The sequence below is a fragment of the Rhyacophila brunnea genome, unplaced genomic scaffold (genome assembly GCF_057557595.1).
Source record: "Rhyacophila brunnea isolate RB1 unplaced genomic scaffold, BYU_Rbru_1.0 scaffold_3, whole genome shotgun sequence".
NCBI classification, from domain to species: Eukaryota; Metazoa; Arthropoda; class Insecta; order Trichoptera; family Rhyacophilidae; genus Rhyacophila; species Rhyacophila brunnea.
The window spans coordinates 34,273,283-34,293,367 of NW_028232965.1; the positions used below are offsets into that span (position 1 = coordinate 34,273,283).

The 20,085-nt window shown below is 29.2% G+C and overlaps 1 protein-coding gene across 1 annotated transcript in view; it reads left to right on the forward strand.

Moving 5' to 3' along the window:
• The first annotated feature begins 3,562 nt into the window (after positions 1 to 3,562).
• The window catches only part of LOC147068247 (uncharacterized), a 38,882-nt gene continuing 22,359 nt past the window's right edge, over positions 3,563 to 20,085 (forward strand). The window contains exon 1 of the mRNA XM_085952695.1: positions 3,563 to 3,967. Coding sequence (XP_085808821.1) covers positions 3,919 to 3,967 — 49 coding nt within the window. The 5' untranslated portion in view covers positions 3,563 to 3,918. The remainder of the gene's footprint in view (positions 3,968 to 20,085) is intronic.

A 20,085-nucleotide genomic window follows, 5' to 3' on the forward strand; every position in this document is an offset into this window, starting at 1 on the left:
GCTCCAGACGATACGTCATTTCTTCGCTGACCGTGAACGTGACCGTTCTTCTCGTAGACAGCCGATTGTATGACAATATCCAAAGAGCAACTCTTAAACACAATAAATATTAACAGGCTTCTTTTAATTTCATCGCACCATCTAAAACCATATTACGTAAATCGCGCATTCTGACTAAAAAATTATATAAAATTTATTGCGATATTCGAGCGACGGATTAACCGTAAAAGAAGGAGAAAACTGTTTTTACCAACGTTATGAATTTCTTCAATTGATGACATTCATAACGTTGGTAAAAAAACTTCTGTACATGAATTCAATTTTGTATTAATGGTAATCATAGGTACTATAAATATTATGGGATTCACTATTATTAATATATTTGTATAGATTACTTTTTCTTATTGGAGCGATTATCGTGATGTTGTGTAATGAATTTTTTTTTGTAAAATATTGAATAATGTGATTGATGTTTTGGATGAACTGGGCCATACATTTTATTTTACAGCGTTTTTCTTAGCTCGTATTCTTATTTGTCCGATGGTTCTTTGTCCGGTACAAATCTTGGAATCGATTTTTAACTAACTTCCCGACTAGCTAGACATTTGAAACTTTTAGAATATATCAGAACACGATGCCAATGCATTTTTTAAATACTTTTAGCCATCTTTAAGTAGAATTGAATTCATTTTTAGTTAATTCTGTTTTGTATGAAAAGTTATTTCGGAAGAAATCCGTAATCCAATCCACTATTATTGGTTGCTAGGGGTCTGGGGTCCTAGCAACTAAATTATTATAATATATTCGTGCGTTACTATGGAAATCAATATGAAATAAAATGACATTTCAGTATTATTTCTATCAAGTACAATCTTTTTGATCGTTTAAGCTAGTCAAGTCAAGTTTATATGATTCAACAGAAAATTTAAAAACGTTGCATATAAAAATTTCTTTTTATCTTGTTATTATTTACAAATAATTTTTAGTAGTGTAATATTTCTAACTATATTATTTATGCGTTTAATTAAAAATAATTGCTTTATTGTTTTTACTGTTTATGTATTTTAATATTATAATCAAGTTTAAAAGTTCTAAAACTAATGGACGATGAATTTAAAATTTAAATAAATTTGAGAGTTTGGTAATGTTTTATCATAAATAATAAATAATTCATCGTGAAATATAGACAGCAGTGTTAATAAATAGGTTAATGTTAAAATAGTAAATAAATAAGTGCCACGATAAATTTTTGTTTTATCGACAGCTGCTATATCATACTGTGTCATAAACCACGTTGCGTTGACGATAATCAATATTTGTGATTTAAATTTGGAATTTTTCGAATTGATTAATGCGCAGTGGAATAATATTACGAAATCGCAGCTTAAAAGTTTTCCAATCAGTCAACTGATGACAAAGTCTCTCTAAGCGGACGAAACCAGTCCTGATCGTCATTGAATTATACGGATTAAGTAACATGCATTATTTTGTTTTATTTTATTATTGTTCAATTTTATGTCCTTTCTTTGTTCTTAAAAATAAGAATCATTTAACATAATGTGGGTTGTATCATAATATTATAATGTAAGTGTCTACTTATTCAATTAATTATTTTAATGACAAAAACTTTTTTTACTACGTCAATTTTTTCTCTGATTTTAATTATGGTATATTTTATTCCTTTAATAAAATAAGTACCTAGCCATAACTTAATTAGGTTTACATTTTTTTTCTAACTTGGCCAAACATTTCACCTTACCTGAAACAGTTCAATGAGGAATAACGACAGTACGCAAAAAAACCAAATAAATAAACATTTACTTTTAATATATATTTTAATCATATGGCGATAGCAAAAAAATACTAAGTAAAATATTTTGTTCAAAGACATTCAAAACTAATATTATCAAACCAAAATCACAGAACTATTCATATAACAAGTCACAGTTTCAGTGAGACCGGTAAGTCATTAATTTACACAACAACAGCATCCGGTTTGGTCTGGTATATTACTAATCTCTTTTGGGGAAGTTATAATGTTACATGTCACCATGATGTTCTCCGTGGTTTAATCTTACCACACTCCCAAGGTCGTGATTCATTCAAACTCCAAGTATGCATCAGTAAAAACAAAACAATTATTCGGTTGGTCAATGGTGTGCGTGCGGATGGGGAGCCGTACTAAATACCTCGCAGCCGATGACCGTGTATTCGTAGATACGTATTCGTACGCATACAATCCACGAACCGAATCATTGTTTTGTTTTTACTAAAATTGCCTAAAGTCAGAAAATTCGTCCAATGGATTCACAATTAGACCGGAATTCCTCACGCTTGATGCTAGCCAGTTGCATCGCGATACATCTTTCTGCTCGCTCTCAGTCTGAAACAGCTCTTCTGCACCCAGAAACGATTCCACTTAAATTAGAAAATAAAACACTTCATTGGTGGAGACTTTACATCAGAATAGTTTTTTGTAAAGGATTTTTTATTATTTAAAATATTCTTTTACCTACTCCCTCAATGTGGCCATGTTTTTACGTTTAGGTGGGAGTACCCGTAACAGCACAGGCAGTCATGTAAGTGGCATAGAGGATAGAGTGCCACTAATTATACGCGTGGCTGCGTTAATAAGCTTGTATTAAGACAGGCATCGCATATTATTTTTTATTCTCGTTTTCCAATATTTTATCTATTATGTAACATACGATAATTAAGAAACTTCTGGAGAACAACGATTTCTACTTTGTACCTATTACTTTACCGCTATTTATTTCGGGTGAATTGATAAAACTAAAATAATTTCGAAATTTTCATACAAAATATTGTATAAAAAAACAATTTATCATAAATAATATTATCTATATAAGGGCGTTATCTATGATTTTATAATCACTTTTATTTTAAATTATAATAATATATACTTCCGTTCTTTACAATATTAAAAATTAACTGAAATATTATTGTATTTTCAACATGTCCCTAAGTACATCCATATTTTATATTTGAATTATATTATAAATTTGCATTTTAATTTAAAAATAATTTATTATAAAATATTACTAAATACATTAATGGCATAGTTTTTTATGTTAAATTCAATTATATGGTTGATATAATATGTGTTCTCTAAAGAGTCGACATGCAATTGCTTTAATGGGCACCTGCAAAATAAGTCAAACAATGGTCTCTTTTGAGTTGGATGCATATTGTTTACTGCCTGGCTGCGTCTTACTGCTAGACAGTCAGTAAAAATTTAATCTTTCCCGGCCATAAACCGAGCGGTTTCACTCGTAATCAAGCCTCGAGATTTGTAAGAAAGTTGCCGTGAAAAACGAACAGACTAACTGGAAAAAGTGCCGTTAAACCTTCCGCCTGTTGCCATAGTTTCCGCAATAAAACACTCCAGCGCCGCCAAGTGCTACTTCAGTGCGCAACTCCTACAAATGTTCTATATATCTTTACGGGGCTTATGTCGGAATCTGGTCAGTTACGCGCCAGCCGTAGTGGCAAGTCCACGCGTAGACTCGCATCTACGCCGTAGATACTGCTACGATGTAGACAAGCTCATGCGTCTACTATATAACAATTATCTACTACAATAACATTTATAAAAAAGTGACAACAGAAGATATTGTTGAAAACAGTTTGGTGGTAAAAAAAAGCACTTCTTAAAATATAAATAATCAAATATATTAATTACGTTATTTAAAATAATTTTAATTTATGTGATTAAAAACTTTTTTTATATTTTAATTAATTACTAGAAATCAAGTCTCAAAAACTATTTTTGATTTACATAAAAAATAAGATAATTGACTGAAAATTAATAAGACTCGATGACATTTAAGTTATTTGTCTAAAACTAGTAAATAAAGATATAATGTTTATATAGTGTTAAGTTTCAATGATACCAGAATGAATTGTGTGAAATGGGTCTCTATTCTTTTAGCAGTAATTGCACAAGGTAAGAATTCATTTTATTATATAAATGTCGTATTAAACTGGATTAATAATATTTTACATGGATTGAGATTAAGATTAATACTACTTTAAAAAACATTGTACTTTATTATTATTTTTATATTAAATATCACAAAAAAGAAAAAAAAGTTTGTTTGCCTTTGTAAACTGTATTTAGTAAAAATTAAATATTTATATATATGATCGATGACGCTACAGCTCAACTCGATCCCTGGCCTCCTCAAATGTAAAATATTTGTATATCTAGGTATATAATTATATTAACTTATATAATAATGAATAATTTTAAATAATAATGTTTTTATATTTACCTTTATTTGATACACCAATGAAATACATGTATAATTATGAATTATTATGTGTTAATTATTGATATTTCCGAAGGGTAATAATGGCATAACGCCCCTATAAAAAGGCATAAGTCGCGGGTGTGAATCATATGGCTGGCTTAAATATACGTGTTTTGGTATAAGTATGTAGATCTAGAACTATGAACCAATTAATTAAGAGAATGTCTAAATATTTCTCATAAAAAATATCTGTTGAGATAGATTCTACTCTGCGAATGAGAATATGCTTCAATTTGGAATGAAAATTGTTATTTTATTTATTTATTAAGTATATTATAAATAAGACCATACTTCATAAAGCTGACTAAAATAATCTGATTTATTTTAAATATTGATCTAGAAAAGTGTTATGTATATGCAAAACAAACGTTTTATAACATTCATGAGTAATCCGTATAACATTATAGCCTAACAAAATGATAAAAGCATAGATAATGATCATACTAATTAAACATAAATTTAAAACGAAAAAATAATTACAAGGAGATGTTATAATATATATATTTCATATTGGGTAGGATGCTATAGATCAGTGATGCACAAACTGCTGCCCAAAATGGCATTAATTATTGCGGCCTAAAACAACACGTATTTCAACACCAAATTTGTCATTGAATACGACAAAATTCTTATTTCCTATATACTAAGTTCTATCGTGCAAATACATATGTACGTAATGCAGAGTGAAGAGTGACTGGAGTAGCTGATAATATATAACTAATAAATTTAAAATATTAAAATGATAACTCGGCTAGTATATATTATATCATTATTTTTCAATGCTTTTACCCACTGCGGTCCCGTGAAAAATTAAATAATGGCTATGTTGATCCTTCTTTCAAATAGCTTGTCTACCACTGCTATACATCAAACAAAAAGTTTTATGATAATTCATGAAAAAAGTCATATAAGTATATGTTTTATAAATGTTATGACTGTATTATAAATTATTCTCCATTAGGTACCTGACAATAAATATGTAAAATCGAATTTATTTAAAGTGTATTGAATACAACATAATATGTGAAAAAGTAATATTAATTTATTATAATATGAATATTATTAATGAAGTAATCATTTGATAATGAGTAACTTTATTAATTAGGTTTTCGTTTTTTTCTCGGACATGATATTTTGATCTTTAAAAAGTATTATATAATAAACTATGCGAAATAAGTTATATTTATATATATTTTAAGTGAGACATTAAAAATATACTTTTTTCACGTTTAATGAAACATTTCATGAATATTGAGATATAAACACATAAAATTCGTCAAAATCAAAAAATCTATATCTTCTTACTATGATACCAAAATGTATACGAATTGTACTCAAATGCAGTAAGGATCTGAAGAAAAAGTCAAATTCGCAAAAAATTTAGTTGTCTACAATTCTGAATGGAAGTATTGTCTAGCTCCTTTCTTCTTTTTGGTCCTAAGTTCTTAGATATCCCACATCCACCGAGCGTGATGAGTTCACTGATCCAGCTGGCTATAGGATGGTCATCAAGTACCGCTTAGTAACTCTTTCTTCTCGTCGAGCAAAATGTCTAGTCCATTGTTATTTCATCAAGTTAATTACCACTACCATATTGTTACTTTTTTCTGCCTTCCTAATGATTATTTTTTGTTTTGTGATCTTTGCGTGATATGCCAACATGCACATTTCCATGTTACGTCACGCTACTAAGAGTTTAAAAAACTGAGAATAGCACAACGTGGTGTATAAAAATGATTATGTCAAAATCACGATGCCAGACATAGTATATAATATATTTTTAGTATAATAGTTCTTCACTTACAAGATAATATAACTTTTATTTCTATACTTTATATCCAAAGTAAGCCGCAGAAGGAATATAAATTCAACGACAGTATTACAGAGTACTGTAAAATAACATCTACAATGTATCATTCGGTATGCAGTATGAAATGCACCATCCTGGAGCCAGTGCAATAATACTCATGATAGAACACATCGAATTGAAAAATATCACATTTCGACGCAGGCAGATAGATCTACACTCGTATATCTCAATAGACAAGGAAATCCCCGCCGACTCGGGTGGTTCCAGAAAAATATTACATGCTAAGTTATGCAAATCTTTCGTGTGTTTCGTAAACATTGTTTTCTTGTCGCTTGTGTTTTCTATTGTGGAGAATATCGGTTGAGTTCGGCCTAACTAAACATTACCATGATCTACCGGTGGCCCTTGGAAGCCACAATTACTAAAACCAAGCTATTCGCCCGATACACACAATATAAAACATTCTAATGTACACTCCCATTATTATTTTATCACTCAACCATACAACGTAATATCTTAGTTAATATTCTTTATAATATATATTAGGTACCTATATAATACTATTTTTTAGTATATGAAGTTAATATTGCTTATTTGGTTGAAGAACATACTAGTTAAATATAAAGTATAATTTTGTTCCTTTGTCGTATCCGGGCGTAAGATGGGCCTGAACCTTTTCGATCCACGCCTTGGCCACATTTATTACCGCGTCATAAGCTTCCAACATGTCGTCTATGGTACAGCTGGACCCAGCAAGCAAATAGACCATCACGTGTTCCTTGGTCTCCGATGTAGATCTTGACCGCCTCACAAAGAGATTTCTTAACAGATTTTATTAAACGTTAATCACTTGCTATAACTTAACGGCTACTCTGGGTTCAAACACACATTGAAAAACAACATTCAAATCCATATTAATTAACGGACGCGTTACCGCTTAGCCATCGCAAGCATCAACTAATCATATATTATAAAATTAATAACGTTTCCTATGGGCTGGAGTTATGTGATTCATTAAAATTACTTGAAAGGGAACTATGAATGAATTTATTGTCAAACCCACCAAATTAATATACGATACGTTTACTGTAAACTTTTGTTATTTAAAAAAAAAAAACATGTTTTACAAACGTTTGTTAGGTCTTTCACCAATGTCTATAATAATATTATGTATATTATATAAAATGACTTATAACTCTTGATATCACTTTAGTCAGTTAGAAAAGCTCATTGTTTATCCTAATGTTTTTTTTTATAAAGATTCTCAAATATTTTTGAATTATACATTTTATGATAATAAACCATCTTGAATATTCTTTGCATGCAGCGATAAATAATAATCCTGACTATTGTAAAGTATGTTTGTGTATTGAAGTGACCAATAACAGATATATGTTATTCAAGCAACTTGACTGTGTATGCATTCTCTCGAAGAATTTATTCCAGCAATAAGGGATTCAGAAGTAACCCATATTATCCGGTAAAGCTTGTTGTTTGTTTATATTACCTCTGCTAAGCCACGGACCAACTTAGATAAATAAACTGCTTGTTGCACAGTTTATGAACCTATGGATCCTTCAACAGTTATTATATAATTTCATACTTTTCATTAACATCGAAACTGGCAAAAGTTAATAAATCTTTTTTATTTTTTTCCGTTCGCATAATCAAAATGAATGTAAGTACAAAAAAATACTATCAAAAACCCTATTTTTGTATGTAATGTTATATTTTAGAAACACAGTTATTTGTGATCTTATATTAACTATGCAGTTGACTGCTCTAAAGATGATTTTTTATAGCCCAAAAAAACTATTTTTTAAATCATTATAAAGGAGTTCTATCATGTAAACGCCAGTTAAATTAATAATAAATAAAATAATATAGTTTTAGGAAATAGCTTCAATTGGGGTGGGTAGTAGTTGTAAAGTCAGTTATCTCAATAAAGTTTTATATCGAGATATTCACAAAAAAAATGCCTGCCATACTAATAATTATTGTAAATAAAATATTTGTTTTGACAAACATAATATTATTTATGATATAGAAATATTAATGGCATAAAACAATTAAATATAATTACTAAACCAGGCATTGTTTTATTATTTAAATACCATATCAATTTGGCTGGTGACATTTACCGCATTTGCAAGTTAACACAATTTTTAATTGTATAAAGAGCTGTCCATTAGTGGAAATGGCAGTATATGGTATAAATGTATTTAAAGATAAAGAAAATGGAAAAAAATACTTTTCGCTCTAATGTTTTATCAAAAAGGAATAAATTCTTTTACTTTTACTTTTATTTAAACTAAAAAGTTACACATACTTTAACAACCAATTCGAATCTATTTTTATCCAGTGATCGAGTAATTCAAAAACAAAACATAAAAAACAATTTTGTTCTTCTTGAATAGAATAATACAATTGAAGAATTGTAATAAAATTCGAAATAATATAAGTTTTGTGGGTATTGTTTCATTTGAATCATTTTATGCGAGCCCGTTACGCATTCCGACATTTTCATGCACTATGAATACTCACCAATAAAGCTTGCATTTACGATTCAATTATAATTTTAATAAACATTACGTAGGTAACAATAATTCTTGTTATAATTTATTATTTCGTACAAATTCAAAATCTTCAAGTATCATATGCGTTAATTAGGTACCTAATGCAAATAGAATATCATTCACATATCCATTACGAAATATATATATATATATATATATATATATATATAGAGCTAAGTATAATATAATATACATTTATGATAGGTAACCTAAAGTTTTCATTTTAATATAATTTTTAAGTAAGTACCAACGTACTTTCTTTTTAAGTTATTTATTATACATAGTTAGTACACGAACAAGAAAATACGACAAAACTTAATTGTTCCAGAGTTATATACTTAAGTCTAATATACCAAAGTATACTTTGAAATATTTAAACTTATACTCCATTGCGGTAAGATTTTGCCGCTCTTGTTTCAAAAGTTACTGTCGTAGTAGGGCAATACCTAGCGGCATCGTAAATTAGGTTAAAGCACGTTGTTACAAATGAGATTCATATAATGTGGAAATTCGATTCATTTTTAGATTCGTTCCATACCCCGTATCCAACAGCAAAAAAGGCGAAACGGCCGTAGAAGCCGGATAGTAGCTAATCAATAATCGTTTACAATAAAACTCGGAAAGAAGCATTCATTTTTTTATATTGAATTATTTTTCAATGTTCTTTTTATGTAGTCTCTCAAGGCTGTGTAGAATACATAAAGAGTCCATTAGAATAGACATTCTAACTACATACAATTTTAGCATTATAAATTTATTTTCCTTTGTAGTGACATTTTTGTAAGCGTTGATTTTTCATGAATCAGAAAATGTGATATTTATAAATTACACAATAAATATAATTAATCATTATATTCAAACTGTTCATTAAAAATAAAATGTAGTTATTTAATAAATGTGTAAACTGTCTAATTTAATAATATTGTTGCTTCCTGTGTCCACTTTGTCGCGGGCATAAGGACTGGAGGTTCAAGATACTGACTATCTGAGCTGAGCTATCAACTTATACTCTGCCCTTCTTAGGAAGAAGGCAGTAACTTGCAAAATTTGTGAAATTGAGTTATGAATGCCATCCGTTAGATAATTTTGAAAGCTATACATTCTGTTCACTTTAAAATCAGTATTATCACTAAAATGCTGTTAAAATCCTTAGTGAAAAAATAGACATCTTCTAAAATAATACATTTTTTTAGCAAAAAGGCAATAATTGCACCTATTCATTACATTTACTGCTTGTTTATTATTACTTTGTTTGTATTTTAACATCCTACTAATAAAAATTACCACCGTTTTTTATTAATTCACATTACTAAAGTTTGAGAAAAAACACTTTATGTCATTTATCTCGAAAGTGTGTGAGTCAGTTACTGCCTTCTTCCTTAGAAGGGCAGTACTAACAATGTATAGTTTTCGTAGAATCACATCCAGTAACTTGAAATATTATTTAAGATGATTGTATAATATTAACACATAATTAATAAGATCAGTGGTATTTTTTTGTGTAAAAGTACGTACCAATCTGTTTGAGTAACCACTCAGTGTAAGGCCCCTTATGGACTGTCAACCAGTCGCTGGCAACCAGGTTGACAGTAACCACGAAGCATAATAAAGAAAATCAACATTTACGCATGTGGTTGCGGCAACCAGTCAGAATTTCTGGTTACTGGCAACCATGGTTGCAGGAGACCAGTCGACAGCATATAAGAGGCCTTATAGGGATTATGTTTTGCTTTGGTAATATTATTTGTATACTCAATTTGTGAGAAATACGCATATTTTTAAAGATTTTGACATAATTTACAAAAATGTATAACTGGTTTGCGCTGTTTTGAGATAATTTTTTAAATCTTCTGACGAATCGATTGCATCATTTGCGTCAAAGAAAATTGCCACCGTATACACATATTATCAGGCTGATCACTTAATTTAATTTTAATATTATTTACATATAAATTTGTCTATGACTGGTGTGTCAGTAGTGAAGCTTTTGTGAATGGATAAATTTAAATCGCGTATTACCCTACAGAAATTTTATATGAAGATAAATAGTGATTTAATTATAGAAAATATGCATATTGACTACAAAAACTGTAAAATACATAATTAATGTTTCAATAATGAATTATAATAATAAGTCTAAAAAAATCGTAAAATATCTGCAGAGTTATTCTAATTAGTTAACACGGTAACACAATTACATTATTTTTCTTGATTTAAAATAACACGCATATCACTCTGGACAATTTTGTATACAAGGCGGCTATCTATAATAATTTGTAACACACGCCACTGCATCTTACTTGATTCCAAATGCATCCGATTAGAACCTTCAATTGGATAAAACAATCCAATTGTAGATTCTAATCGGATGCATTTGCAATCATATATGATGTGTTAAAACATACCTACATAAAATACCACTCACCGACATTTAACAGCCCGCGGCTAACACAGTCATGAGCGACCGTATTAAAAATCCCGGGACAATTATTAACTGCCTGAATATTACATAGTATCATAATTATCACCTTTTTATTGATTTTTGAGTTAAATAATATGTTAGAATAGCCCCGCAGAAATAAAACTCTACACATTAGAAAAAAAATACACCGAACGAAACTTGATAAAAAATATCAAAATATTTAAACGCTACTTAATTCATACTCAATTTTTATATACTTTTATTTTATACGCACCTACCTGAACAGTAAAACAAAAATCATATCTTTATCCTAAATCAAATAACTGAATAATTGAATTTAAAATAATAGGATTACTATTACTCAACCTAGCTTATTCAAACCCTTTAAGAAGGGCGACTAAATCTTACAATTGGATAAACTATCCAGAAATGGTATAACTCTGAAATTTCAAAACGTAATTGTACTAAATGTTAGTTTAACAAGGGACTGCTGTCTGTCTAACTATATGCGAGTATGACATATACTTACATAATATACGTTGACCTTTGAAACCTCTATTAGATATACATAAGTTTAGATGGCCCTCTGAAACAAATTAAGGAAATCCTTAACCGCTTACCACTAGAAGACAGTAATTACTAAATATATTCCAATCCATGTAGTTATTTGAAATTAGTTTAAATATAGATAAAATATTAATTAATAAATAGACTGACTATAAATATACACAAATTTTTGGATCTAAGTAAGCGGAATAAACTTGAAAAAGACCATGACGATTGGAGACGTTTTTTGAAGGTGGATTGTAATTTCATATAGTTCAAATAATAATATCCATAGTCTTTGTAAAAAAAACTCAAACTAACAATAATAATATAAATAAACAATGTACTTACAGCTGTTAACAATACATCTTAATATTAAGAAGCAAGCATTTTAACGGCATAAGTTTTATGTTTTTCCGTTTATGAAAAAGTAACCATCAATCAAAAATCTAATACAATTCGAAATATTTCATAGAGTCAAACGCCAGCTATCACAATCTTTATTATCAATCATATTAATATCAATAATTGTATATTTTTTGATAATATAAGCTTTATTTTAAACCTTTTTTATTTTAAATGTATGTCTTAACGTGAATTCCGTTTTATTTCGAATTGAATTTACATTCAATTATTTATTCTAAAATATAAGTTATTTTAAATTTACCTATAATAATATAGATAAATGCCGCACTCTTCTGATACAAGTCCCGTCAGCTGAGTCAAATATAGAAATATTTCCGTCATGGACAAAAATCTCGAGGATATCTAGAATCTACAAGTAGCAAGTACGATTGTAAAAAAAAACTACTTGGATAATTTAAATCTAAAGCATAAAATACTATAGTAAGTCGCAAAATATCCGTCTCTGAAGCCTTTACTCGCGGGTTAGAATTAATAACACCTCTTGTAACCGCGTGTAATTTTTTCAATGTATATTTGGATTCAGACAATGGACCCAATATATTTTGCGAATTTCCAAAAACTATTTTTCGTAAGAAAAATCTGACTAAAAAATCTTCTATTTTAGTGTTTGTGTGTTTTAGAATATATAGCATTAACCAAACTCTTAATGTATTTATAAATATCTCAGACTTATCTCATTTTCTTAAATTTTAAAATAAGTATGTTTATTATTTATAAAATGAATTTCTTCCAACAAATTTTAAATCAGATTTGTCTTTGTTTATGTTAAGTTTTATTTGTGCAACTCCAAAGATATTTAAAATGGTTGCAATTTGTAAAGTCAGTTATTATATATAACATTATCATTTCGCAATTCTTTATGAAGTGAATTTTCCGCCAACGTCTCTAACAAACAGAGCATTTTACATTCAATTCTCGTTCGCGACTCTAAACCAAATCTCGCTACCTACCTTTTCACAAATTTGCTCGCTGAGATAACAGGTGAATTATTTTCACAGCTTTTAAGTAGAGCAACCGGCGGGTCAAATGCATAACAAGTTAGTTAATTCTCTAGCAGTTTAATTTTGAAAGCAAACAATCAACATACATGTGTATAATATAATAATAGTATTGTACGTCATTAAATAAATTTTCCTTATTTAATAATCCTTTCTTTTGTTAAATTCACTTATTAAATGGTCTGAACTTCCATGTTTACCTAAAAGAGTTTAAATTCGAAAGGTAGTTCGTTTTCTACGTCTTTTAAAATAATGATTACCAAACAAATTAAACAATAAATATGTATGCAACTACCAATTATTAGCAACGTTTTTCGAACCGTATGAAACTGATACTCATAATTATTAAATTAAAAAAAAAATACATACATACCATGTTATCACCATAGTATTTTTTTAGAAATAACATGGATATTGTATGTCATTTAACGAATAATCAGTGTTAGCGTTATTAGTTTGTTTAAATAGGCAATATAACATTCAGATAGTTGTCTTAAAAGACAAGAAAGTTTTTTACGAACAATAACAAGTTAGGGTCAATTCCTTACTTTGACATAGCCACGGAATTCAAAACTGCGACCCACCAAACAAGATGCGAGAATTATTATATGATAACCCATGTTACAAACTGGGAGCTTAATTGATTCTAATAGATATGAATGTGTTCCTCTTCTCTATGTTCTGTTTTGGCATTCATTGTATGCGGATTATTTATTACAGTTATGTAAAGCAAATCTGTGCTTTGCTTGTAGCTTGGTGGATTCTTCAACCGATAAATGTGTCTTCTTTCTGATCTTAATTTGCCTTCTTCTTTTTTCTTGTATGAGTAATTACATTTTTTTTATTATGTAATGAATATATTACGAATATTACACAACCAATATGTTTTCTTATTGAAAATTGTGTAAGTATTCATTTTTAATACAATCTACTAAATTAACCTGAGCCTGTGTACCTATACTACATAAATACATAATATAAATTTAATTAAGTTAAAATTAATTAGTTATCGAGATATTCACGTGTTTATTTTAACTTGCTTACTTTTCACTGATCATAACTTTTCATGTAATAATTAATAGACTCCCACGCATATTTAATTCACACAAATTTTCAGATTTAATATTAGTGACTGTCACGTCAAAATTCTCGTTAATTTATATTATTTAAATGCTTCCTCAGTATATTAATTTGATAAAATCAACAGTTTGGTTAGTCTTTCGGTGAAAATAATCTTAAATTAAATAGAATTTTCTTAATAAAAATGGATTAAAATCTACATTTAGGATTTTACACGGATGGACATTGATAAACTAAATCAATTGATGAAAAACTAGACAAGAATATGCGAAAAGCATCTTGATACTGTGAAAATGCCAATTCACTGCATATGTCTCTCAGCGAGTAATAAATTAAGAGTTTGACAAATGCTACATGATAACCAAGCACTATTAATCGGGCATGTGATCAAAAAATTGATTAAGAATTCCGGAAATATGAGGAGGAGAAAATCTATGGATGAAAAAGGAGGAAAGGGGAATTCATCCTGTAGCGGGACAACTCTGTTGATTATTATAATGATGGTTATGATGATCTATGCACTTACCATACTAATTAATTATCAATGCAGACATCATATTAATTAGTTTTTGCATATTTTAATGGAAGTATTAAACTTTCTCATAAATATTTTGAAATAGAAATTGCAAATAGTGATTAAATTTATTACTATATTAAATTCAATTGTATTTTGGTAGGTAGTGAATATTATTATTTGAAATAGATTTTCGGAATTATTTGTCCCTAATTTTAGCCGTCGTTTTATAAAACCTTCATATTTCATTTTACTTAGCAAACAACTGTTGAAAACTTTCTTAAATATGATTTATTCAACAGCAGCGATAAATTATTTCTAAGTATTATTACTTTTCAGAAGGGTAGATAGTAAGAAGTTAGCATTCGACCCTGTATGCAGTGGCGCGCCTATTAAACAAACGTATAAATGATTAAATAATAATACAAATCAGTTTTATGGATTCACGGTGTTCTACCAAAATACGATATAATTTTAATAATAATTCTTATTTAACTGATGATTGTTATCTATTATTAAACTGTTCAGAAAAAACGGGGTAAATTATCTTTACCATTCCAATATTGACCTCCATACCGTAACATACTTTTAACAAGGTTGGTAATTATATGTTTGATCAACGCATTGATAATATACCCTGGATCCAGGCAGATAATATGTCAATGGTTTCAAAACATTTGAATTTCGACCAAATCGGACTTCTTTATTCATTGATCAAAAATCGAGCAATGTCATTTACGTTCCCGATACGTGCACAAGCTACTGAAAGACTCATGTACACGTAGCTGTACAATATCCTATATTTTAAATGACAATATGACAACGGAGCGCAGTCAAAGCCTCTGTATAATAATAAAGAATAATTATATTCCTCTTACTTTCTTTTGTCTATGCGAGAGATATGCCTAAACTTTCCGGTCATTTTAGGTATAACAACTGTTATGGTCGCATCATTAGCTTTCAACATGTTATCAATAGTAGAGCTAGTCGCAGTAGGCGAACAGACCATCACGGGTTTTCTCAACACAACATTTACAACTTTTCATAGCATTTCCTCATATTATTTTTTTTAAATAGGTAAATTATAATTTTTAAAATGTTTTGACGTTCAAAATATGGTTTTATCAATGAAACAAAAAATAATGTACGTTTCCGATTATGTAATAATATATAGACTGATTGTGTAAAAGAAACATTCCATCAAGTAATTTACTACTATATGGTAAAAGAAGACGTTTTGCGTGGACATCATCACAGCTGATGCCATTTCATCGTAGTTTGAAGATAATCTCAGCATGTCACTGGTCTTAATGACTAATCTACCTATCAGAGATTCTGCTTAGCATCTGCCACCTTAATTAATAATGCTAAACAAAGGAGTAGTTTGAGCCCGAAACAACACCTTCAAAGAACCATAAATGCTTGAGAAGTTTTCTAATCTTCCGTCCATCATGTTAATCTCATAGAAAATTTTCCATTAGAGATTGTTTTCTTCATACTCTATAGTTACTTTCTTTTTTAGCCACCCTTCATTAAACGTTTGTCAGCACATCAATCAAATTAAATTTATAATAATAATAACCAAATATTTATTATGTAAAATAATATTGTCATTAAACAGTGCACATAGCCAGTACATCCAAAGTTGTAATGTAGAATTTTCATTTATACTTTTAATTGTATTTCCTGGTATTTTTTGTTTTAATTAAAATTAATATGTCGTGAAATATTGATTTTTACAATAATTATTCTATCCGTAATTAATCCGCTCAAAAAACCGGAAGCTTTGCATTTGCATAGCACTAGTTTCTAATAATTATTGCTACTGCTGCTAATGTTTAAATCTGTTCAAATTAAAAAGTATCTTAACATTACCGTCACTTAAACAAATTCAAATTTCAAATTAAATGTTGTATTTTGATATGCCTGTATGGCTGGGACATGTGTTCCGAATGCCGCCAGAGAGTGCGATACTTCTTACCCTTGTGGCACAGCATCAAGGCTTCCGTTGTCGTGGCTGCCCCCTCCCTCACCCTGCATCGGTGCTACAAAAGCAATCTACGCGCGGTCAATGGCATGGAGTTGGCGATGGGACGAGGGAAGTGGCGTGAACTTGTGCTTGCTCTATGCCTCAATGATGGGTCGTGACAGGGTGAAAGAAGAAAAAAGAAGAATACCCATATATGATTGTCTTATGATTAGATAAGGTCAAAAAAATACATTTGTTGCCTAATTTATAGTTTGTTAATCATTACAGATAAGACACATACTATTTTCATTAAATAATATGCGATTTTTTTTAATTTATTCAAATTTCACTTTTAAGAATTTTTTCCATATTTTTAGCAGTTAATAAGATATACCTGAAAAATTAAAAACCGTCTGCCATTTTTCAAGATGGCGGCCGTACCACTCCATGTGCGCGTATTAGTTTTAACTGGACACTATTACTATACAAATGCAGTCTTTTCTTTAAAATAATTATTTCTAGGTAAAACTCTATTATAACAGAACCACTTGTGCCATTTTTTATGCAAAAATCTTTCTCACTCCTTAAAGTAAACAGCAATAGTCATCTATTTTTTTTTTTTATCGTAGAAAAAAGTTCTCTGTAGAAAAAAAAATTCAACATTATTGATTTTAAGCTACATTTATTCAACGGGGGCAGTATAATATTTGAGTAATAAGATTTATTAAAATAAAACTCACAAACATAGAATATTAATTGTATGTTATGTATTTTTAATTTGTGTGCACTCTGCACATATTATATCTTGTTTAATCGTTTTGTTTTCATCACAGTGATTTCAACATGTCATGTTTAGAAATAATTAAGTTTAACGCAAAATATTTATCTTACGTGCCAAATTAAATTCGCTGTAGGTACGACGTATGGCCACAAGTAAACTAGTAAGCTTTACTTTTTGGCAATATTACCCGAAATCCTCGGCATGCCTGTACAATTTTATTAATATAAAAAAATGTTTAAAACACCTACGTGATGGGTGAAATTTGACGCTCCGCGCACACAGCGGATTTCACGAAATGTAATAAAACAAAAAAGAAAAGGAGATTCTCACTCTTGACAGATGACATTTATTACCTCAAACAATAAAAAGGCAGGAACACGGCTCGCTTGAAAATTCTGATTTTTTTATATGAAATATGCTGTATCCGTTTGCTTAAGGTAGATAAGATTTAAATAATGTTTGTCGCGTTTGGGTGTTTCCTTTTGTCGAAAAAAACACGTTCTTTCAAATGAGATGAACGAAATGTAGTTATTATTTATATTAAATACCCACATTCTTTCCTCAAAATAAATTGTATACATAAAATCATTTATCGCTCTGCCGTTTTCATCATCGTTTTGTTTCTTATTCTTATCATAAGTACGTAAATACCAAAGACGTGGAAGAAAAAATATTAAATATTATAATATAATTATTTTAAAATGAACTGCACGTCACTTTACATTTGAGATTTACTATTTTTGCCCGCATTTGTCAAAAACCACAAGCGTTTCATCAAAACTTTAGATTTACTCAAACAGTCAATTCCATAAATTATTAAATGTACATATTTTGCCTAGATAGATATACCTTGATATTGTTTTAATTGAATAATAATATATTATTATAAATTACTACATATATTGACCATTTTAAACATGAATCGTGGTCAATTTTTTCAGAATCAAAATATTAGATACAACTATCTTACTGGGAAAGGACGGACCATATAAATTATTATACATTATTGTACACAAGCAGCTAAACACAATAATTAATCATTATTTACAATATTTAGATGGACACAAAATAATGCGTACCTTTGTCTTTCATAAACAACATTAAACATAGATAATATACACGTCAAAATAGGTGCCAACTAGGGTGGAATATTTCAATGCGCCAATGTGCAAAATATTTTTCCTGCGGCTAACAATTAAGCCACACTATGAATGTTAAAAAATCTTGTTACCAAACTTTTTGTTTTATTTTATGAATAACGTCCGCCATTGTAGTTTAAATAGCTACTATTGTGGCCGAGCTATCTTAACAAAATCAACCAGTCTTAATATTATTTTTGTTTGGTTTCTGCTACCTCTCATCATTTTGAAAGAGTAATAATCTGATTACTGAACTGAATTTAATCTAATTTACATACAATAAAGAAGTGTAATTTATATGTTATTACATGTATAAAAAATACTGCATTAAATCCATTCCAAATTGTAAAATCCAAATTTTACAAAAAGTGGGTAAAACTATGAAATGTCTAGATAAAAATAAAATACCAAGTTATTTTTTATATTGGATTCTATAACATTATATTATTTTTCACTAGGTATTGAAATTTTTACACAGAACCAAAATTATAATACTATAGGTACTATAATTCTTACAGTATTGTTGGCAATACTGGTATAATCTCTACGTTTAGTTAACTTGGATGTGATTCGAAGCAACAATCAAATGTCTTGAGTGAATCGCTAACAACAAGAGGGAGTATAATAATTAATAAAATGTTTGTATCAAAACACTGGTGGAATTTCAGAATATTTTTAGTGTAGTTGAATGTTTATGTATTGGATGCAAGTGATATAAACTTTTATAAATGCTTGCCATCTTTGCTGATATGTTGTGATATTTAACTTTCGAAATAGTCAATATATGTAGGTATTGATAAAATATTATTATTCTAATTTACGACGATTTTTTTATCTTATCCTTTCATGATATTTTAAGCATGCGTACAACCTGAATATAAAAAAAACTGATCCGTTAGCATATAATCTTGTTCATATGCCATGATTTTATTCGATAAAATTAATAATGTTTTTGAATTCGGCCATTAATGTATTTGATTGCATATTGACGTATGGTGATTTCATGAAGTCACAGCTAGCTTCAGAATAAATTATAGTGAATAGAACCAAATCATAAATAATTGTATTACAACGATATCTTTGTATGATATAAGCGAGATGGGTTTGTTAAGATCAATTGTATAAAAATAAAAAAAACTTTGTCATCAATGGCATGTCAATGTCAATAGTATATTAGAGTATCTCTCTTCTTGGTCATTTTCTATAACTGAGGAACAAGGCATGTTTCTCCCTAAATTGGTCATCTTCCGTACGGTCAAGACTCTTCACTCTCTCAGATCATTTGCATTGCCTTCTCAGAAGGATTATCTAGTCCACAGCAAACAAAATGTATGATTATAAAATTATCAGAATGTGTGTTAAGTAAATTATCGATAACCGTCCCTTTATCCGGAGTATTTTGGAAATTGACTAGTTTTTCCTGTGCTCTGTTCAATAAATAAAAAGCATACGGCGCCGACACCACTTTCAAAACATTTTGGTCAATGACC